General features: G+C 33.3%; 1 protein-coding gene across 1 annotated transcript; it reads left to right on the top strand.

The window, feature by feature from the left end:
- Nucleotides 1-15,499: 15,499 nt before the first annotated feature.
- On the top strand, nucleotides 15,500-23,644 carry LOC111367670 (aromatic aminotransferase ISS1-like). Its single transcript, XM_022988658.1, has 9 exons — nucleotides 15,500-15,939; nucleotides 16,073-16,120; nucleotides 16,887-17,015; nucleotides 17,302-17,361; nucleotides 18,029-18,185; nucleotides 21,550-21,656; nucleotides 21,980-22,038; nucleotides 22,675-22,783; nucleotides 23,068-23,644. The coding sequence occupies exons 1-9, from the start codon at nucleotides 15,877-15,879 to the stop codon at nucleotides 23,518-23,520; spliced, it is 1,185 nt and encodes a 394-aa protein (XP_022844426.1). The 5' UTR covers nucleotides 15,500-15,876; the 3' UTR covers nucleotides 23,521-23,644.
- The last annotated feature ends 647 nt before the right edge of the window (nucleotides 23,645-24,291 follow it).

The raw sequence follows: 24,291 nt of genomic DNA on the forward strand, positions 1-24,291 counted from the left end.
AATCACGTATGAATAAAAAACGTGAATTAATATGTGTTTAGATTACACATACAAACATGAATGAGAATTAATATGCATGCCGATGAAAAGTAGAGAAGAAGAAGTAGTCTCGTTATGATGCATATGTATATTGAAATATTTAACATGCTACCAAATTAATTTTGGTACACGTGATAAATATTCATGTCCATAAAAATTATTACCTTCACTAAACTTTGAAAATTTAAGCTATCGTGCTGATAACATGTTATAAAAGTGGAGAAAAGAAAAGAGAATGGAGAGAAGTCAATAGATTTGTATGTATTTTATTAAGGACCAAAGCCCTGTATTTATAGGGCAGAATCAGGGTTACAACAGTAATAATTTCTAGGGTTGTAGGGGTATAATTGTCATTTACTTTTAAACTCTAAAAAACTTTCCCTTTACAACATTAGTGGATTTATAGTGTTAAAAAGAAAGGGTATTCTGAAAAAGAGCATCTTAGATGTAAGACCATAATAAGGATGTGTTTGATTAGTATGGAAAATATTTCTTAAAAATGATTTTTTTTTTCCGAATAAAACAAAAACCTACCTCTCCCAAAGAAAATAAAAAGAAAACTAAACATATTTTCAAATGTTGAAAAAATATTTTCTATGGAAGAAAATGTAATCAAACACTCCAAAAGTTAGAATTTAGATGAAAAAGACCATTTTCCATGAAAAGTTCTCCAATCAAACACCCCCGAAGTGCTAAAGGCTTTATACGAAAGCAATGTATAGATTATAATGAAATATTTTTACCTGTCGTTAAATGTACTACAAATATTTTAATTTGAACAAATTGATGTAAAAACTATTTTCTTGCATGAGGACTTGAAAGAAACTATTCATGTGAGTTAGTCACAAGGCTTTATAGAAAAGAGAAAATCTGATTATGTGTTATTGTTAAAAAGACCTTAATATGGACTTAAACAATTACCTAGCTAATGGTACAATATTTGACACTTTTTTTTGCATCTTTTGGTTTTATTAAAAGTATATTTGATTATTACTTGTACTTAAAAAAGAATGATGATAATGAAGTGATTGTTTATCATTTGTTAATATGGATGACTAAGGTTATTGATTGGCTATAACACGAGAGATATTAACAAGATGAAAAGATTTTTAAATATTGAACGTAAAATGAAAGATTGAGAACATGTTAAAAGAATTTTAGAAATGAATATTTTAAGAATTGGTCTAAATATATTCTAATTTTAAAACATACTTCTGATATAGTAATTTTTTATTTATCAAAATTGCCATATTCGCAAACCTCCTCAATCGACCCCTTCTCGCTGCCCTAATTCATGCACAGAAACTTCCAACCTTTCTCCACCTTCACACACTATTAGTTTCAGATGCATCCCTTCTTCCTACGCCAACTACACTCCACCATCCCATCCTGTCGATTGAACCTAACCTATGCATTAATACTAATTATGTGGTCACTCATTGGAAAAATGAAATATACAAATCCGTTCACAAACTGAATCTCACCACCAATCTTGCCATTGATAGTATTGAACCTACCTCTCACTCTGTTGCCCTAAAGCATCCATTGTGTAAAGCTATGTCTGAGGAGTTCGATACCTTAATTAGAAATGGTACTTTATATTTTGTTTCAACTCTACAATCCCAAAACATAGTTGGTAACAAATGGATGAACCGTAATAAACACAAACCCAATGGCTTGATTGATTGCTCCGAGGCTCACCTTGTAGATAAAGGCTTTCATCACCAGCCTGGAGTTGACTATCATAAAACATTTACTCTGCTTGTCAATAGTAGTGTCTAAATCTCAAGGCTTCCACATTTCATTAATAAGGACATTCCTCATTATGTCATATTTGCCAAGCTATATATGGGACAAACATGCATTCCATGCACGGTATCATGAACATCAAATTTCTTACTTGCACAATCAATGGACACCGAATATTTGTTCTTTTATGTCAATGATATTATTATCACACGTAGTTCAAAAATTGATAATTTGATTGCTCAACTTGGTCATTTGTTCTCTATTAAAGTTGGGTGCACCGTACTTGCTGAGGTTATATGTACTATTCATGGATTATTCACGTCTCAACATTAGTATTTACTAGATCTTCTTGGGAAAACCAACATACACTAGGAAAATCCAGTCCAGACACATACTACATCTAATCTTAGGCTTATAGATGGCATCTCCCTACATTATGGCACCAAATATCGCCAAGTCATTTGTAGCTTTCAGTATCTTCTGCTCACGTCCTACGATGTAAAGAAACCATCGCAATTGATGCAGCGGCCTATATATTAGCACTAAATTTCTGTCAAATGCTAATTCCACTATCCTTATGGCACTAACCATTTTGGTTTCTGTCTTCCCGCCGATCTCCACTTGTACACGAGTTTCGAACTCAGATTCGTCCAATAATGATCATGATAACACATCCACTTCTTGGTCATTTTCGAACTCAGATTCGTCCAGTAGCTGCCTCTGTTTTCTTGTTTCTGGGTTGTAATTCTATGAACCCTCACATTGTATAGAAGGGTACAACGCTTTGTTCTGAGCTCAAATCAATGAGAACTTAATGCCTTTGTGTTGTCTGTGTTCTGAAGTTTTAAGGTCGTTCTTTTGGGTCTTGCTTTGTAACAAGACATGCCCACAAAGGTTCAAGTTAATGTGCCAAACAGTCGACCTCCACCGTTTACTTCAAACTTGTCGGCAAAAGGTTTAAATTGATACTCACAAAGTTTGTTCCCATTATTAGAGTTAGATGTGTGCACATTGGCTGGGCTTCCTCCCATAGTTGAGATCAAATTGCACGGGGAGCGAACCTTCTGAAACTAGAATCAAATTCATAGTGTTCGGCAATTTAATAAGCATGCCATTGTGTAATCAAGTAATAGCTACAAATATTGCAGAGTGAAATTGATTTTATTTAGCTTTATGTACTTGTCAAAGTAAATACAAACGCACCAGAATACAAAATCAACTGTATAAATTTTTTGTTCAGAATCTTGCTACCACCCATTCTACATATACCATTAGAAGTATCACATTTTGAAAGGAAAAAAAACAACTACGCCGCACATCAGAGCTCATAATGACTGTGCACAATATCATGAACCTCTAGGATGTCAATGAGCCAAAAGTCGAGGTTCGAACTCGACTCGAGTAAAAATAGTTTGCGCTTTTTTGGCCCGTCAAGCTTTCACTCAACCAAAAAATCTAGACATGACATGAGTTTTCAGCTTGAGCCTTATCAAACTAAACCACACAAGCTCACAATTTTTCTTTTTTAAACACAGGCAGCTCATTCACCTACTTAAGTAGAGTACAAAGTTGTTGCTACCATTGCTTGCAACATTTTCTGGATCAAATCCCTTCTCACTAATCTTGATGAACCAATAGGATTTAAACCAACTATATATTGTAATAACGTCGATACTAGCTATTTGAGCTTCAATTTGATGATGTCCGTTTCATTCATGACAATGTCCAATTTGGTGACATTCGTGTTTCTCATTTCAAATCAAGCCAATCAACTGGCTTACGTCCAAACTAAATCGTTCTTCACTGACAAACTTTTGACTGAATGATTTTTTCATAGGGATTCATTGCATTACATAGGAATGAGTACAATTGAATGGTAAGTCATAATCTTCGTCAATCTCTGTGATCTCTATCAATCTCATTGACATCTTCCCTCAAATTGATGCTTAATGATCAAAAAGTATTAATTTGTTGATAAGAAATTGATGTCATTATCAAGTCATTGCCTTTGTAAACAATCAGCGGTCTAAGCATAAGTCATGATATGCGAAAGAGTAATAATATCATACGCCTTACGCTAAGAATGACAATCCACTTTCACATCCCACTCAAATCACCCCACACAAAACTGATTCAAACTACGCCCACAGATTGCATAACAAATTGCATAGCTCGCTCTCACAGGCCACACAAAATTGACTTCACCCAAAAATTGCCAGAGCATCAAACTCACCAAATAGAAGTAAGAGAGGTAAATTTCTAAAGTCAGTCACCCACCGATGCGGTCCACAAGCTTCTGCACAACCACGAGCATCGTACACCGAATTGCAGATGCAGTGCACTTGAAAGAAGTCTGCCCAAGTCATTCAGACAAGAGGTTCGACCAAAAATCTTCAATGCTAGCAGAACAACCCAAGAACACCAAAAACTTGCACCACCTTCACAATAAGAAATACGTGTTGACAAGAATTTCGTCAACTGTTGACCACAACGAGATAACCCACGCCATGAGAAGTTGATATGTTCTAAGATTAAGGATTCAATATTAAACCCATAAGGTACGTTCTGACACCATGACAAACTTTTGAGTGAATGATTTTGCGATAGGAATTCCTTGTATTATATAGGAATAAGTACAATCCATATATGATAAATGTAATTACAATCTAAATAAGATCATATATAGAATTGTATTAAACGTTCAATATTTGGTAAGTCATAATCTTCGTCAATCTCCTTGATCACCGTCAATTTTATTGACCTTTATAACACAGTTTCATTATCTACATTCCAAGATAGGTATCTCTATCACTAAAATGTATTGCAGGTCATAATATAGATAAAGATAATGTCAATCATTGTATATAAGATGTCAATCAAATTTTAGATAAGTTAAAGTCCTAATGTTTATCTATTATTGTAAATCATGATGTACATAGTTAAAGTTCCTCATCATCAACTCCCTAGTGTTTAAATTTTATTACTTCTTATAAGGATAACTATAAGCATATTAGAGAATTGAAAATTAGCTAAGCTTCCTTTCTTGCTAAACATAATTTTAAAATTTACATTTCTATTAATAAATATTAATTTTAAACATATATTTTACTTATTAGAAAATAACTTTTAAGTTTAATCAACCTGATCTATGTTTGTCCTTTCATTGCACTAATTTTAGTTTTATTGGCATATAATTACGTGGTCTGCCACAGACAGCTCCAATCTGTTGCAAAAAATGTATCTCCCACGTGGTCAACATCTAGCAGTTCCACCTAAGTTCGCCCGTGCTCACTTGGAACACACCATAGTCACTTGTGGCTCGTTCCGATGGTGGAAAAAGTGATTGCATGCGCTCTAACGGTCAAATTAGTCAAAGATATGTAAAATAGGAGCGTTCTGATAACGAGAGTCATCGAAAAAATATATCTATGATATGGGAGTGAAACTATATATAAGTTTGTTGGAGTTACATTACCATTTTAGGGGCTCCAAGTATGAGTGTTTATAAGGAAATAAGTGACTTTTGAATCGTTAGATGAAGGACCACATAGCCTCATCAGCCCATTGAAAACGTCCCTCCCTAGTTGTTAATCCATTAATCCGTGGATGGGGCAAGAATCTATTTTTCTCTGACAAGTAGATTTGTGGCTTAACTTTTTGTTGTCTACTGCACAGATGTCACATTGACCAATTATATAAAGATTTATTTTAGATAGATCTTTGTATAAAAGATCTTTTGGTTATTAAGGATAAGGCGCTTCGACTTTTAGCTGCAAGTGTTGTCCCCATCACATACTTCATCACATCTAGGTTCAATGTGTATCAACTTGGTGCCTCGATCGAGTGCTGGATTGGCTCAGCTGGTTGCCACGTTGACATATGATCTGTAGCCTCTTCATGAGAGGAGTAACACCTTCTATAAATAGGTTCAAAATAAGGTGGGTAGCATGATACCTCGACTACAAAATATGGTCAATATAACAAAATTACGTCCAAAGAAACAACCAAACAATTCTAGTAATATGATGCATTCAAACTCTTAGGCAGCATTCAAATACAAACACTTATTGCAAAATTATTTCATGATTTTTCATGCAGCTAAATTCTAACTAAATTCAATGGATTAAAAAGATGAATTGTAGAATACCAATAACACAAATTTTTTTTTAAAACTACATTTTAGGATAATTGAATATCAAAGATTTCTAAAATCACAATTAATATTCTTCACATGTCAAAATGTAAACAAAATTAACTAAATTGCTAAACATGATTTCAGACTTAATTTTTAAAAAATAAGTTCACTCAGTGATTTGTATCTACTTTTTTTTTTTTTTTTGCATAAATTAATTTTATTTACATCAACTTGTCTAAATCCTATGCAGAAAGTCATCAACACTTACCAGAAATTGAACATCAAGTACAAAAGGAGAGCCGGGGAGGTAATATGAAAATTATGTGGTGGATTGTGGTCCTTGGAATGAAAAAAAAAATACAAAAATGGTTCCTTGTTTTGTTAGCCAAATTTTGCCAAGTCTGATGGTTTCGATCGACAGTGAGAACCTGAAATGTAAGGCTATAGTGAATCGAAAGATGATATGGGTGGTATTAGATAGATCTCCTGATATAAGCATTTGATAAACAAAAAGAAAAGCAAGTTTCCTAAATGTAATAATCATATCAAGAGCACTGCTGTCCTTTAAAACGGATTCAACCATGGCAGTAACTTCATCTTCTCTGATAGGTGCGAGAGGATGAGAAGGGGTGAGAATTGATGGGTAGAAGTTGTGATAGAATATCACTTTTTTCACTCAAATAAACAAAATTTCATAAATCTCACAATATATATTTCATATAATAGAGCTATTTTCTCTCAACAACTCTCTTATACAAACCTTACAATCTCTCTTCTACCCGATAGTTTACAATATATAACAATACATCTATTTATAGGAAAAAACTAAGAAGAGTTCAAGTTGATCAAGTAAGTTTCCTTAACCTCCTTTAGTAGAAGAAGTCAATTGAGGCAAGTAACCTTATCCCATATCCTCTGATAGAAGGAGAGTCCAAGATCCTCAATAACTTCCACCTCCTTTAGAAGAAGAATTCAAAACGATTAAGTAGCTTCTACCTCCTTTAGAGAAGAAGAGTTCAAGATGACTAAACAACTCTTTAATAGCTATCGACCAATCACGTGCTTTTCCTTAACCATGTAATATTCTTTTATCCAATAAAACACTTTTGCTTAATCAAGTAGAATTTTGACTAAGTCATATCTTCATCTTCATTTTTCCAAAACTTCTTGATGATTTTGAACTTCTTCGTATTTCTAGAATTTCATTGGTCAAGTTACCCTACTTTCAACATCCCTCCTTGAACTTGATTTCTATTTGACAAACACATCATGCTTAAATGGCTTGGTAAAAATATTTGCTGCTTGATCATTCGTTCTGCATGGTAGTAGCTCCACTTCTTTCATCTTTATATGTTCCTAGATAAAATGAAAACAAGTATCTATATGTTTGCTTCTTTCATGATGGACTGGATTCTTTGCAAGTGCAATTGCTGATCGATTATCAATATAAATCTCAGTGGAATTGTCTTGAAGAAATCCCAAATATGTCAGCATATTGCGCAACTAGATAGCATGACATACAGCTGAACTTGTAGGAACATACTCAGCTTCACAGGTGGATAAGTAACAACTGGTTGCTTTTTCGATGACCACGTGAATGCAGTTTCTCCAATAAAAAATACGAATCCAGTTGTACTTTTCCTTTCATCTATATCTCTTTCCCAATCACTATCCGAATAACCAATGAGCTTGAAATAATTAGTAGATGTATAAAGTAAGCCTTCAGTTATTGTACATTTAAGATAACAGAGTATTTTTTTGCTGCATTAAGATGGGATTGATTTGGTGTCTCCATGTATCTACTAATCAATCCTACGCCATATAGTATATCCGATCTGGTGCATGTTAGATCTAAAGCTTCCAACCAAGCTCTTGAAATATGTAGGATCAACATAACCATCTTCATTTTTTCGAAGTTCCAGTCTAGTTTCAACCTGAGTAGTAATCGGATTACACTTCTCCATTCCAAATTTCTTTAAAATATTTGTTGCATAGGCACTTTGAAAAATAAAAATATCTTCTTGTTGCTTAACTTCAATTCCAAGAAAGTGCGCCATCAATCCAATATCAGTCATCTCAAATTCTTTCATCAGATTTTCTTTGAAGGTTTCAAACATGGATGGATTGTTGCCAGTAAAAATCAAATCATCCACATATAAACAGATAAATAGTATACCTCCATCTTGTTCTTGTTTTACATATACTACATGTTCCTATGAACATTGCATAAACCCATTCTTTTTAAAGTAATTGTCAATAAGAGTATTTGACGCTCGGGGGGCTTGCTTGAGTCCATAAAAAGCTTTTTTCAATTTATAAACTTTATTCAGTTGGCCCTCTCGTACGTATCTAGGTGGTTGCTTGACATATATGTCTTTTTCAAGATATCCATTTAGAATGCTGTCTTGACATCAAGCTGATAAATGTTCCATTTGTGTTGTGTAACCAGTGAAATCAACAATCGAATTGTCTCCGTACGTGCAACTGGTGCAAATATTTCTCTATAGTCAATTCCTACTTTTTGAGAGTAACCTCGTGCAACCAATCTTGCTTTATACCTCTGAATTTTGCCTTGATACTTCTTTTTAATTTTGTATACTCATTTGACTCCAATGGCCTTTTTTCCTTCAGGTAACTCAGTGAGCTTCCATGTGTTGTTTTTCTCAATAGAACTAATGTCTTCATCCATTGCTTTCTGCCATGTTTTATCTGTTGAAGCTTCTTCAAAAGAAAGTGATTCAATGTCAGCTAATAAACAAAGCAATTCATATTGTTCACCTTGTTGTTCAGTAGCATCATAAATATCCCTCAAACTTCTTATCTTTCTTGGCCCTTCTTCAGAGGATGATTCTAATGAAAATGATGAATCTTCTGAAGATGTGGATGAGCTAGATACAGTTGTTTGTATGCCGCTTGCTCCATTGTTTGGTGGTTGAAATTCTTCTTGCTCAAGAATTAAACAAACTTGCTCAATGTCTTTAGCGTTCTCCCAATTCCAAGCTTTATCCTCTTCAAAGATTACGTCTCAACTCATGATAATATCTTTTGTAATGGGATTGTATAACTTGTATCCCATTATCCTATCACCATAGCTAATAAAGATATATTTCTGCCCTTTGTCATCAAGTTTAGTTCTTCTTGGTCCTGGGATCTTTACATAAGCTATACATCAAAACACTCGAAGGTAATTTGCACTAGGCTTATATGTGCTCCAAGCCTCTTCAGGTATTACTCCGCAAACATTCTTGGTAGGACACCAATTCAATAAATATATTGCAGTTGAAACTACTTCAACCCAAAATCCTTTAGGTAATTTATTATCTTTTAACATACTTCTCGCCATATTGACAATTGTGCGGTTCTTTCGTTCAGCTACGCCATTCAATTGGGGAGTATAAGCTGGTGTGAAATGTTGTTTGATGCCATTCAAATTACAAAAGCTTTTAAATACATCAGAAGTATATTCTCCTCTCTGATCTGACCGTAATATCTTTATGTAATAGCCACTTTGTTTTTCAACACTGGACTTGAATTCTTTAAATACATTCAACACCTCTGACTTTTTCTTGAGAAAGTATACCCATGTCTTTCTACAATAGTCATCAATAAACGTAAGAAAGTACTTGTTTAGTCCATTTAATATTGGCTTCAATGAACCACATATATCTGTATGGACTTACTCCAGTAGCTTCTTTGCTCTCCAACTTGTCTCCCTTGCAAAATTTGTTCTTGCATGCTTGTCAAGAATACAGCTTTCACATATTTCATTCGGATGATCAATATTTGGCAACCACTTCAACATCTTTTTCTTTGACAACAATCTTAATTCTTCAAAATTTAAATGTCCAAGTCTCAAGTGCCACAACCGATTCTTATCATTTATAATGACACTTAAACATTTTGGTGAGTCATGACGAATGTTTAAAGCAAACATTCTGTTTTTAGACATTCGTACTTGAGATATTGGATATCCATGATCATCTCTGATTATCATGCGAGAGTCTTTTAAACTAAGGTCATATCCCTTTTCTAGGAGCTGTCCTAGACTTAATAAATTATGTTTGATATCCGGCACATAATAAACATCAGTAATGTAACTGTGACCACCATTATTGAGCTTCATTAAAATGTTACCTCTTCCTTTTGCTGGAACTTTGGAGAGGTTGTTAAAAGAGACATAGCCATACAGAGTTTCATCAAGCTCTATGAACATATGCTTTTTCCCATTCATATGATTGCTTGCTCCTATATTCAAAAATAATATATTTTCATCATCTGCCATTGTATGATGAGCCATCAATATCGGTGATTTTGGCTCACTTGTATCACCAAAGTTGGTATTTTTGCCAACTTCTACTTCAGTAATTTTTGCGTGACATACGTTATTATAATGTCCGTACTTATGACAATTATAACACTGCACGTTTCTTTTGTCACCAATTTGATGATTAAAACCATTTCTGCGTCTTTCTTGTCCTCTATTTTGTCCTTTACCTCGACCTCTATATTGTCCTCTTCCTCTTTGATAAAATTGTTGTTGAATTTCATGTCCACCGTTGATGTTAAATCTTCCTCCTCTTTCTCTATTATTAAAACCTTGTCCTCTTTGAAATCGGCCCCTTCCTCGACTTGGTCGTGAATTTCTTTCATCTCCTTTATTTTCTTGAAGAGAAAACTTTGATTGTAATGCTTGATCAAGAGATTTTGATGAAGTTTTTTTATTGATCCGTTGTTCATGGATCTCTAGAGAACCAATACTTCATCAATAGTCATAGTACTGAGGTCTTTGGATTCCTCAATTGCTATGACTACATTATCAAACTTCGAATTTAGAGAACGAAGGATTTTTTTTATAATCTGCAAATCTTTGATCTTTTCTCTATTGCGCTTGATATTATTTACTATAGTGAGGACTCGAGTAAAATACTCCGAGATTGACTCGCTATCAAGCATCTCCAATGTTTCAAATTCGCTTTTCAACATTTGTAGGCGAATTCTCACTGGAAAAAACTAGATGATGAGGCCATATCGAACAAGAAACCATATCGAACAATAATGTAATTCAATTTTAATGTTTATCTTTTTATAATTTTTTTATGATTTCTAAATTAATTAATTTGGGTTAAAGTTAAATTTTGGGGGTGTTTTTATTTCAACATGCAATGAACGTTATGAAAAAAAATTCACTAGAAAATTTGGAAACAAGCAACAAATGTTACAATAGACAATTTTTCTGTATTAGTGAATGAAGTTTGCAAAAAGTCATACATTATTAGTTTTTGCAATAGGCACCAAATGTTGCTAAATGTGATCATTGCAAAAGGTTTTAATAATAGTCCATGAACGTTGCTATATAGTATATTTTCGCAACAATCAATAAACGTTGCAAAAAAAGCAACAAATTAATTGTTTAGCAATAGACATTGAATGTTACTATAGGTGATGTTTTAACAACATTCATTGAACATTACAAAAAACACGAAATATGTAAATTTTTTTGGAATAGTCAAGGAACGTTGCAAAAGGTAAAAGGAGGCACTAGCAACATGTATTTAAAAAATATTACGAAATTTCAATTGTGTTAATCAGTGACAACATAGACTTATTGGAATGTTGTGATACACTCTTTTAGCAATACCCAATTAACGATTGTTGTCTTTTACATGTTGCAAAATGTCATTTTTATTGTAATGACTATTTGAGAAATAATCACCTTCCTTATTTTAAATTAATTGAGCAACCTAGATTATGTTATGAAAATCCTTTAAAATCTTAAATGGGCGCCACTTACGGCTCCCTTCTCCACTCCCCATACACCTACGCCTTCCATGTCTCACTACAATAGGGACGATAAGATTAACAAGTCTGCCCCGCCTCACGTTGCTCATACCGAATGAAGTGGAGAATTCTTATTCGATGTAGTGATGGGGACAATGACACATACTGGGGAATATAGTCCCCTTTCCAAACTCCTCTTCAAATAAAAAATTAAATAAACAAGTAAACAGGATGGTAAATTTTGTTTTATTTATTTTTTAATTTTTGAGTGTACCCTGACTCTAGAAAATTTTCAATAAAACAGGGATGGGATGAAGAGAAACTTCGATGGGATGGTCACATCACATGGCGGTGCGATCGCCTTATCAAGATGTACCACCTCGGTTGGTGGCCTACCACACAGCCCCGAGGTGTGTGGGCCACCCATAGAAGTGACACCTTGGCATTGGGCGGGCGCACCACGTGGCCCCACTGAAGATTTAGTCGATGGGATGGGGATAAACTAGGACCATCTTGATCCCATTTCGTTGCCATCCATACTCTATATTTTCGTCTATAAAAATTGTACATTTTTTCGTCCATATAAATTGTAACTTCTTCCATCCATAAAAGCCTATTCTATCCAATTAATCCAATGTCAGTGGATTACTTATATATTCCTTTAGAGCATGTTTCAACTCCATTTTTATTGAAAAATGTATTTTAAAATAGTAGATTGATAGAGAATATGTCATTAAAAGATAAAAATTTTATTGATTTGTATATAATATTATTTTATTAAAAAATATGTGGTTAAAATAAAGATAAAAATATATTTTGAAAATAATGTGGATCAAACAAGAACTCAAAATCAAAGGACAACATTCAGTTATGTTATAAAATAAAATAAATAATTTTTTTTTTTTAAAACCGTATTATCCTCTAACTCAGAGCTCGGCAATTCATCAAAATTGAACCCTTCTTAGAGGAATCATCGTTTTCAAAAACTATGATTTTCAAGTTTCGACAGTCCTAAAATATATCAATCCTCAATATTATTCCTATTGAACATTCTGCTGAAAATAAACAATTAAATTACTTGTACAAAATAGTTTGACAAAAATAGTTGAGAAAGTGTGTGTTGGCAAGATCAATGCCAATAAATTTTGTTGCTTTCAAAAACTGTTTTTGAATTGAGTGGTCTTGATTTTGCCAACAATCACTTTATCAACCTTTTTTGTAAACCTATTTTGTAAGCATAGCATCACTCGAAAATAAATATGCGCAAGAATTTTGGACAACAAATTATATTCCTATTCTTGTACGTGAATGGTCCAAGAATATATCAATCCATGGTATTATTCCTATTATTAAAACAAAAAGGCTGTAACATGCTCAAATATTTTATACCGCTGATAAATGATTAGCCATCACTTCAAAAAAAAAAAAAAAAATAATAATAATAATAATAATAAAAATAAAAATAAAAATAAAAAAAGGTAAAAGGAAAAATCACCAATTACACGGCTACTCACGTAATCAAATACGCGTAGGAATTGATGCTGACATTTTGAATTAGAGGAGTACAATAAAACTTGCAAAAAAAGTTGTGAAGAATTTTTCATTCAAAAATTTACATCCGGAAATACATACCCCATGTAATTTTACATTCAAAAATTTATATGGCTATGACTTTTTCGAACGTAAAATTTCAAATAAAATGATGTAAATTATATTGAAAATTTGTATCGAAAAAGTAATAATAATTGAAATTTTTTAAAGAAAATACGAGTTATACGTCGCTTTTTAATATACACATTTTTAACTATTTTCAATATTTGCTTGAACTGTTCAATATGCCTATGATGTAATTCTCAAAATGAGCTTAGAGATGACATAGGCGATTTGTAAATTCAGTTAGCTACGATTGTTGGAGAATTTTTAAAGTTAGCAGGTTATTGAAAATTCTTGAAATACTAGTTTGGAACTACCTATTTTGACAAGCCGTAACATTTGTTACATTGTGCCATTTCCCTCGCCATTAATAACGTAGAAAACTAGGCCGTGAGCATTTCGAAATGATATTAAGAATGAAATATTTTAATTTCGGTTGACATTTTATAATGGCTTCAAAGATTGAGACAAAAATATAGAAATCTAGGGAAATAAAATAAAATAAAATAAAATTTGGCCCCAGCATGACCCATGCCCACACCTGTGACCGCCCCGGAATACACGGCACAATATTTGACAAAATCTGATCAATAAAAAAATACTTATTTCAAAATTCTTTAATTACTTGTAAGTAATGTTTTTAAGCTCATCCAAGTCTACAAACAATAAAAAGGCGTGAATGAAGCTATGTTGTCTGGTGGTTTTCATATCTGGATTTCCAATTTGCTTAAAAGTACAATAAAAGATTATTGTGTGGAGAACTAATCCACAAGCAACCTTTCTATTTTAAGACCCCAAGTTAATTAGAGTGCGCTCTCGTGCTAGAAGTCAATGATATATCTTTATAGGATTCGAAGAACACGATCATACGACATGGGAAGAATCCTCCATCCATATAATAGAGACATATGAATTGTATATAAAAACATTTTAATTATTTTTTAAAATAGAATATCTTTATTTATTTTGTACTGTCTACGATAAGTAGTCTGTATGACGATTCACAAGCCTTAAAATGTTCATTAACCTTTTTATATTAGATTCAATAATCTTGAGTAAAGTGGAGCACCTCATAGAAAGAGGACATGAACTGAACATTTTTAAGCTTTACCAAAGGACTCTTCTAATGTGTTTAAGCCCTTAAAGCTCCATTTTTGTCAAGAAAATGCATTTTTGAATAGTGTAATGATGTAAAATGTGTGGTTAAAAAATAAGGAAAAATTTTAAATTTTCCTGTAATATTATTTTATTGAAGAATGTGTGGTTGAAATGATGTCAAAACACTGTTTAAGAATATATTTTTTCAAAAAAATGGAACTCAAACAAGGGCTAAATCTTTTAAAAAAATGAATATGAAACTGAAAATAAAAAAGGGAAAAAAATGAAAAATATTCCTTTTCGCCTTCCATCTACATTTCCCACTTCTGAATTCTCCTAAAGTATAATTAAAATTACCAGCCCCCCAAGGCACATCCAAATTTGCGGAACAATCACATTGGGGGCTCTGGAACCAAGCGTGGAGAGTTCGATTCCTGGTGGGAACCTTTGATCCAATAAAGGAGGAATTATTGGTGGATTAATCACCATGGAGGAGGCTTCCTTTGGGGAATGAGTAAAAGCCATGTGGGAACCTGGGAACCAATAAGGGCACATCCTGCGATTTACCTCCCTGAGCAGCTGAGGGGCCGAAGGTTCAGGGACGATAATATATAGTCTGGCGCAAGTTGGGACACCTCGTTAAAAAAAAAAAAAATTACCAAATAATAAGTGTTAATATTATCAACATTCAAATCATATACAAAATCTTTTTATAATAAATACAAATATTTCTGATCTGAACCATATCCCTTCAAAGATTCCCTAAATCAGTCCATTTTAATTTGAGTAAACGATTTGGCTGTTGCTCAGGCAGCCACAACTCTGTCGTAGATAAAGACATATTCCAAACAAATTCTTATCTCTAACTTAATTACTGTCTCTTCATAAATAAAATAATTTAAGCCCCGGTCCTATTTTTTTTGGAAATGAAAATGCGTTTAAATATATATTTTTTTAAATAAGTAATTAAAAAAGAAAGAAATTTTTTTTTTTTTTTTGGGATTCGTAATATTATTTTAAATTAAAGAGATTTAAATATTCTTCTCCAGTCAAGTCTAATCATGGGGGAAAGATAGAAAAAACAAACCAATTTTGTAACGGAAAACTTGGAAAGAGATTCCTCATCCCCTTAAAAAAAGGTGTATCTTTCAATAAAAAACGAAGAAAATTTGAAAAGGTCTGTGATCTTTTTGTCCTTTTTTTTCATTGTTCTTGCAAGCTAAATGCGTGTAGTATTTTTTTATCATTACTTTTGGCTGCAGTATATATCTGAATTCATATTAGCCTTGTGAGTTTTAGGGGGGGAAGCCAAAAAAATTGAAGGGTAGGTGAGATAAAGAAGAATCTTTATCTTGTGGAGTTATATAATTGAAAAGAATCTTGGTGGTTATCCGAGAAAAAAGGCCAGAGAAATTAGGAGGAAAATGGGTTCTTACGGAATGCTTGCAAGAAGGGCTGTGCTTACTGATACCCCTATTATGGTTCAGGTACTTAATTATCCATTGTTTCTTGAAATGGCTTCCATTTGTTGTATGTGTTTTTGGTCTGAGTTTATTCTTATAATTATTCTAATTTATTTACCAAGTGAAATCTGTGATTTTTTGTGTTTTAAATCTGCAGATACAAGAGCTGATCCGAGGTGTGAAAGATTGTATTTCTCTGGCTCAGGTTTGTTTACTTTTCCCAATATAAATTGTTAATTTTTGTTCCTTAAAACTTCTGAAGTATACTTAAAGTTATTGGCCATGTTCTTATTATGGAATTTCGAGAAATTGAGAAGTGTGAATGCTTTTCATCCTGTCCATCTTCTGGATTAGAACAAATTCTTGGAAAAGGAATTTTTTTTTTCCTATTTCTTAATTGCTAAAAATTGTGGGTGAAAATTTTTTGGAGCTTTTGCACTTTAAAGTGAATTAGGTGATGGATCCAGTCAACTTTGCACTTAATTAATGAATTTCATATGTTCCTAGTTCTCCTAATTTCATACGTTCCCTGTTATCCTAATTGAATCTCTATGATTCGGTGAAATTGGTTTTATTTTGCAACAAGGGCGTAATTTAGAAGATCAAGCCTTAAGCTTCGTTGCTGCTTGGGTACAATAATTTTTTGGATTGCTGATAATTTGTTGGCTTGACAAAGTTGTATTGAGTAATCATAGTTAGCTAGTATTGGAAGTTCAAATGTTTTTGCTGCTAGAGTCCGTAGTTGTTAACAAAGTTCGTAATATGATATTTTTGTAAGAAAACACAAATGTGATTATTAGTGACTTATCTTATTTGTCTTCTTGAAAATAACTGAAAAATATAAATTTGGGAGTTCATATTGTACTTTTCATTTTGTCTAGCCCTCAACTCAATTTATTAGAGATTTTTTTTCTAATGGCTAGTTTGTCTATTTTATGGCCATTACAATACTCTATCATGCTGTTCTACAGGGGGTAGTTCACTGGCAACCGCCTAAACAGGCTCTAAAAAAGGTGCAAGATCTTGTATGGGAGCCTGTGATCAGTCGTTATGGTGCCGATGAAGGTCTTCCTGAGCTCAGGGAAGCATTATTGAAAAAGGTAAACTAATATAATACATCTGCTAAATTTTGTTTTGTGGTTATTACAGTTTGCCTCATACAACGCGAATTGTTTGACTCTGCTAAAAAATTCATGTTATTAACCCGATGGAGTGTTAAACAGACTTGTAAAGGCTTATGTCTGGAAGATAATCACTAAACAGAGTTCACCAGTTTGTAATATAAGTTAGGACCTTTTTTAGTGGAATTCAAAATTGGTATAAAGCCATGTCTGGACAATTTTTCCCCACTTCTTCTAAACCACTCCTTTCATTTTCTTGTTGCAGTTGCGGCAAGAAAATAATTTATACAGATCCTCAGTGATGGTGACTGCTGGTGCAAATCAGGTATGAAGTTCACTTCGAATTTGAATGAAGAAATAATAAAAAATATTGTTTTCAGATATCTCAATTCTGTTGATCACAGATACATAGGAGGTTTAGATTCTTTAAAGTCATTTGGACAACTAGTCCATGCATGAGATAGTTGCTAAACTTTTCTTTGTTTGCCGAGGTTTAGTAATCACATGAGCCATGTGTATTTTGTGATTGGCTTGCCTCTCACTTCTTTTTCTTTTTCACTCTCCTCTGTTAATCTATATGGGTTCGAAAATTTATTTCGTTAGTTTCTAATCTCCTATCTTTTTGCAACTCTCTAGAGCTGTAACCCTTTAAGGAAGTTGAACAGTTGAAAACAGTTCTTGAATGACTTTGAAATTTCATTTTAATTATCACATTTTGTCATTGATTTCTATGATTCCTTATTCAAGGTTTCCCAGTTTCCAGCCAGATATTTTCAGAGGTCTAAATTTTTCGAACTAATAAAATCGCTTCACATTTGAGTTTCTATGTAATAAATTCTTTGGATAATTGCTTATATTGTTAAAATGGTGAATGTGATTTCAACTGGGTAGCAAATTAATTGGTGTGTATTGCAATTTATGTATTTTGGTGTGTTTGTTCCCATTGTGTGCATTATTTATTTTCTAACTAAACTGATCTCAAATTGTTGCAGGCTTTTGTTAATATTGTTCTTACACTGTGTGATGCTGGAGATTCAGTCATCATGTTTGCTCCATACTACTTCAATTCATATATGTCATTCCAGATGACAGGAGTCACTGACATTCTAGTCGGTCCTGGTGATCCAAAGACACTTCATCCAGATGCAGGTTAATGATCAAAATATAATCATTTCTGAATTCAGATAAACCTCCCTTTTTTATGATCTGCATGATTTATGTCATTCTGGACAAGGAACTATCTATTTTGAACTTCTATTCAAATTGGAAATTGTACATAATTAACATAAGCTGCTGGCCTTTTTCTCATAATCAAAGGCAAAGTTTTTGATGTATTCCAAGAATTTGGAAAGGGCTTTGTATCAATTGTCAATGAGAACGGCAAAGATCAGGTGATTAACGAAGATTGTGAAGATTATAACTTGCTAAATGTTGTCCGTTTAATATAATTTTGCATATAATTGTATTTATGTTGTAATTACAATTATTATATTTAGATTGTACTTATTCCTATATAATGCAAGGACCCCTTTGGAAAAATCATTTAGTCAAAAGTTTGTTATGGTATCAGAGCCTACATCGTGGACTTTATACTGAATCCTCAATTTTCTTTGGGCATAATTCAGCCTCTCAGGGTTGAGTTTTTGTGGTAGTTTACAGTTGATAGAATTTTTGTCAACGTGTGACTCTTGTTGTGGTCAATGGTTGATAATTCTTGTTAGCATGTGACTCTTCAATGCGTCAAATGTGGCATGGACATTCCGTTTTTTTTAGGACAAAGCATTGTCTTGGATTCTGATTTTGTTATCGACGAGCGACTTCCTCTTTAGTGTGTGATGCCTGCTATTTGAACAGTGTCGGTGGGTCATTGAGTTTGAAATTCTCAGTCCGATCTTTGAGCATCGACGATTTTCTTTGTGGTGTAAGATTTTTTGGTTGAATAATGGTTTGTTTGTTTGTTTCTACTAAAGCTGTAGAGAAAGATAAAACTCTATAGAGAAAAATAAAATAAAATAAATCAGATCTGTTGATGTGTGTCTATTATGTGCAAAGGGTATGAGTTTCAAATTGCATTATTGTGGATGATGGTTGTGCTGGTGATGCAGAGGTGATTGCTGTTTATGGGTTATTGATGTGTGATATATTGGTCGGTGATTTGGGATTGTTGGAGGGTGCAGGGCAGCGAGTTTATGTAGGGTTCTGAAGAAGGTGAAGTTGATCCCTTCTCTTCCACTACCGCATCGAATCAGGCAGGTTGAAGTGTATTTTTTTTGTCAATTGGTGGCAGTGAGAACAGGTACAGGTTGGTTTATTGATGGTGGTGGAGTACTAGAACTTGAAGGTGAAGTCTTGGAGGAGGCGATCGATGATGGTGCCAAAGAGATTGGTGTCAAAACTATCGGAGATGCAGTAGATGGAGGCAATTGGTTTAGGGTGGTTTTAGGATTTTGTTTAATAGTATGTGGATTAGGTGCAATTGGTTTGAAGTTTGTGTGAGTTTGGATTTATATGGACTGTGTTTAGTGGGTTGTTTTGATTTGGGATGATGGGCTTAGATTTGGATTTGGATTCGTATGTAGAGTTATTTTGTTGGACTTGTTAGGGTTTTTGGTCATAAGATATAGTCGGACTACAGACTATCTTTGTTGGATTTGTTTTAGGTAGACTATTTTGGATTTAGGATGGTTTTGGTGGTGTTAGTGTAGGATTGTTGTATATGGGCTGCAGATTTGGAATGTTATATAGGATGGGTTTTTTTAGGTTGTATGATTTGATAGTAGGCTAAAATCTTGTCATGAGCAGCCATAAATCATGGTATTGGATTATTACAGTTGGGCTTAGGGCTGGACATGGTTTAATTCAGTTCGATTTTAAAGAGAATCGACCTGAATCTAAATTTTGGGTATTTAGTAAGTGGAGCCGTGGAGTCAAAATTTCATCATGGAACCGAGTTTGGTTCGGTTCAACTTTATTTGGTTCCCGGGGTTCCATACAACATTTAAAAAATAAATTTATAGCGCTATATTAATTCAACTAATGATATATTCAATTTTAACTGTTACAAAATAACATAGTCCAATTCCATTATATCTTTTGCACTTCCCTTTGTTGAGTTTTCATAGATTAACTATTAAAATCATAGGAAGAGGAAGGTAACAAGCTCACAATAATAAATAGAGGCGCAGGAGAGCTTTCAATTTGATTTCTCTAAAATGGAAGAATGAGATTTGGGCAAAATTTATATCAATTTGATTAAGCTGGACTTAGGTTTGGGCTGAAAATTAGAAATAGGAAAATCATATATTTGGCTTAAGCTAAATTAATTAAGTTTTATTTAGAAAAAATAAAGTAATTTGATTTATTTAATATTAAAAAATTAAAAAAATTAGGGAGATTCGGTTCTTATTCGATTTTTCGATTCTTAGTCTTGAATCGAGAACTGAACCTAACCAAACCTGTTTGTTTTCGATTTAGTTACCCGTTTGGGTATTTAACTTAAGAAGAACCACTCGGTTCGGTTTAGAAATTTTGTCCAGCCCTTGTTCGGCCTTTCAGTTCTTTTGTATATTAGACAACAAATTCATGCTTCTTGATTATATAGCATCAATTTGAGGGGATGTCTATGAGATCGACAAAGGTCATGAAGATTGATGAAGATTACGAAGCTTATGATTTATAAAATATTGACCGTTTAGTATAATTTTTTATATAATTGTGTATAGGTTGTAATTACACTTACCATATTTAGATTTTACTTATTCCTATATAATGAAAGGAACCTCTATGGAAATTAATTCAGTCAAAAATTTGTCACGAATCCATTAAATATTGCAATACTTAGAACTCTGCTTTGACATGGCTTGCTATTGTTGATGTTGTAGGTGGATTCTTATGATCTGTTTTATTTTTCATTTCCTTCCTTTTGTCCTTTGTAAACTTTGATTCTTGCTTGGTGCAGGATTGATCAGTGGTCTGACCTGTAATTTATAGAACAAATTAGTAGTAATTATAACATTCTTATTTCAATACCTAGGGCAGTCATTTAAAGGTCGCAAAAATTGTATTCTGAATTATTATAGGTAAAGCAGAATTATAATTTGTTTCATGGGATTGGAGCTAGATATTGAATGGAAAATTGATTCTTCCCAACTTATGTGTCCAGTTCTCGGAATATTATATTTACAATGAAACCAAATTTTTTATATTTCTGTAAGAATTAATAATTTAGTTGTGACTATTTTTTCTGTGCTTTTCTACATCAGTTGGTATGAGAGGCTACATTCTCTCCTGTGTGCATATCGTTATGAGGATGCACAACTATGAAGTATTATAGTTGGAAGATGCCTAATTGCCTATTATCATGATTTCATGACACAAATTGAACAATATTGATTACGTAACAGTTTACAGTACAAGTACGCATTATGACTAACGAACATCATGTAGGCTCAAAAACATGCTTGGGGTATTACTCTCCTGATTATATAATGATTTAACTGTCATTTTTGTTCAGACTGGTTGGAGAGTACTTTAAAGGATACAAAACCAACTCCAAAGCTTGTTACTGTTGTAAATCCTGGCAACCCCTCTGGAACCTACATTCCCGAGCCACTTCTCCAGGTGTGTGTGTGAGTGCGCGTAGTGTTTAAAAGAAGGATTTTGCTACATATACATAAACATTTATCTAATGAATTACATAATGTCATATGGCACTCTACCATTTGCCAGTTTAAAGCACAATCAACTTTTTCATCCAATATTTTCCCTCCACATCATATTTTGCAGCCCATTATGTATATTTTTTAGTACAAGTAGCAAAATCCTTAAAAGAATTCGGTGCTGGAGTTTTACTTCCTATAACTAAAATGTTCTTTTCAGAACAAAGTTCCCCTTTTATATCTTTATCCTCATATGGCATTTAACCTTATATTGCTTTTAAGCAGAGAATATCGGACCTTTGCAAAGATGCCGGATGTTGGCTTGTGGTAGACAATACATATGAGTGAGTGTATTCCTCCTTTCTTCTTAGTGCTGAGTTATTGGGTTAGTTGAGGCAAATGGATGCCAAAATTTGTATATTAATAAGATCGACTATGCAATTAGATTCGTCTGGTCAAACAATTTTCCTAGATAAATTCTTTCATAATTTGTTATAAGCCTAACAGCTGACTGTTCATAACTAATTAAATGAGGTTGATATTTCTTGACATTGCTTCTTGTAGGTGCTAATAATCTTGAACTTCTATAAATTTGTAGAGTTTTAATTGTCTATTCTGTGTATCGAATAGTTACATTGCTTCTGTCAATTCAGCAAAGTTTTAGAGTTCTTTTATATCACGTTGAGTATATTAGATTTGCTTCAATGCCGTGCTGTTTTGAACACAAATGTGCCAAGGAAGAATGTGCAATCAGTATTTTAATAATATCGGCCGTCCCACTTTGAATACCCTATTTGACTATCAGTATATGTAAGACTTGAGATGTCAAAATTTACTGAATAAAGAGAATGCTGATTGGAATTTTGTTCCACACAGTTGCACTTCAAATATGAATCTGTTTATCTAGTTTCTGATTAAGCGTTATGGTCCTAATATCTGCCAGTCCATAAGTTTGAACTGAGTGATGAGCCTATATGCAGGTATTTCATGTATGATGGTCGGAAGCACGTCTGTGTCGAGGGGGATCACATAGTTAACTTGTTTTCTTTTTCTAAAGCTTATGGAATGATGGGATGGCGAGTTGGATATGTAAGTAATGTTATGTTTGAAAGAGTTTCAAGTGATTTGGATGGTAGAGAAGTTCATTATACTTCTGTTTTGCATGAACGATTCTAAATTTTCGTTTCACTATCATTTTTTTAATTTCACTTTCACTCACTCTTTTAGTTATTTTTCATGGAACGTCGCCCATTAAATTCACATCCGGTCTTGAAGAGAAAATTCTTTGCCAATTTTCTTTTCTTCTATTGACTTTAGTATCGATTGAATGACAAGAAATTGGGCGTGAAGTTTGAATACCTTCATTATTGCAGATTGCATTCCCTTCGGAAGTGGAAGGTTTATCAGCTCAACTCCTTAAAGTCCAGGACAACATCCCCATTTGCGCTTCTATTATCTCACAACGACTTGCGCTTCACTCGTTGGAAATGGGGCCCGAGTGGGTCACTGATCGAGTCAAAGACCTCGTCAAAAACAAAGAACTTCTTCTAGAAGCTTTATCTCCACTTGGTAAGGATGCTGTCAAAGGTGGAGAAGGTGCAATTTACTTGTGGGCAAAGCTTCCGGATAAATTTTCTGAAGACTTCAAAGTAGTCAGCTGGCTAGCTCGGAAACATGGGGTGGTCTTAATCCCGGGATCCTCCAGTGGCTGTCCCGGGTATATTAGGATTTCGTTTGGTGGGTTGATTGAAGATCAGTGTCGTACTGCTTCACAGAGGCTCAAAAGAGGGTTAGAAGAACTTGTAAATGGAGGAATGGTGGTGTAATCTTGAATACTTCTAGCCAATTTACAGCTTGATCCATTCTTAACCCCAAATAATTGGAGAATTTTGTGCTTTAACTCACATATTTTTACATAACAAAATTTCCAATATAAACAGATTTCTGTCATTGTGCATGCAATAAAATGATCGTTTCCTATTCCTATTTTTGATGTTTATACATTACAGTATCATTTTGATAGATCAAGTAATACTTAGATGAGGTGTCCCGAATTGTTGTCTGCTTGGCTGTCTCCAATACGATTTTGACATCTCGACACATATTTACTTAGCAAAAGAGAAGATACTAAGGTGCGATGAGTCAAAAAAAAAAAAAAAAAAAAAAAACAAGTGAAAAAAAAAAAAAAAAAAAAAAAAAAAAAAAAAAGATGTGACAGGGAGCTAAAAATTTAGGAACATCATATCTCAACTTTTTTTTTCTAGACACATGTATGACATTCTATAGCACTAAAGAGAAAAAGCAAAGAAGATAATCGAGCTAGAATTTTGCTCATTGTACTGTGTAATATGTCTACACTATTTTCATAAATGATAATAATTGTGAGATATAAAAGGAGAATTTATCCGTTCTTATATTGTAAATTGAAGAATTTGTAACTCAATTTTGTCTGTTGCATAGTTGAAAATATCGACTCACTTAGTCTCCGCCTTTTAAACGTTTCAATTTTCAATACAATTGTATAAACAGTTGCAAATGTAGTGTCAATTAATGATGTTTTCAATGTTTTCTTTGGTTCTTCACACATTCTTTACAAT

The sequence above is a fragment of the Olea europaea genome, chromosome 18 (assembly GCF_002742605.1).
Source record: "Olea europaea var. sylvestris chromosome 18, O_europaea_v1, whole genome shotgun sequence".
Classification (NCBI taxonomy): Eukaryota; Viridiplantae; Streptophyta; class Magnoliopsida; order Lamiales; family Oleaceae; genus Olea; species Olea europaea.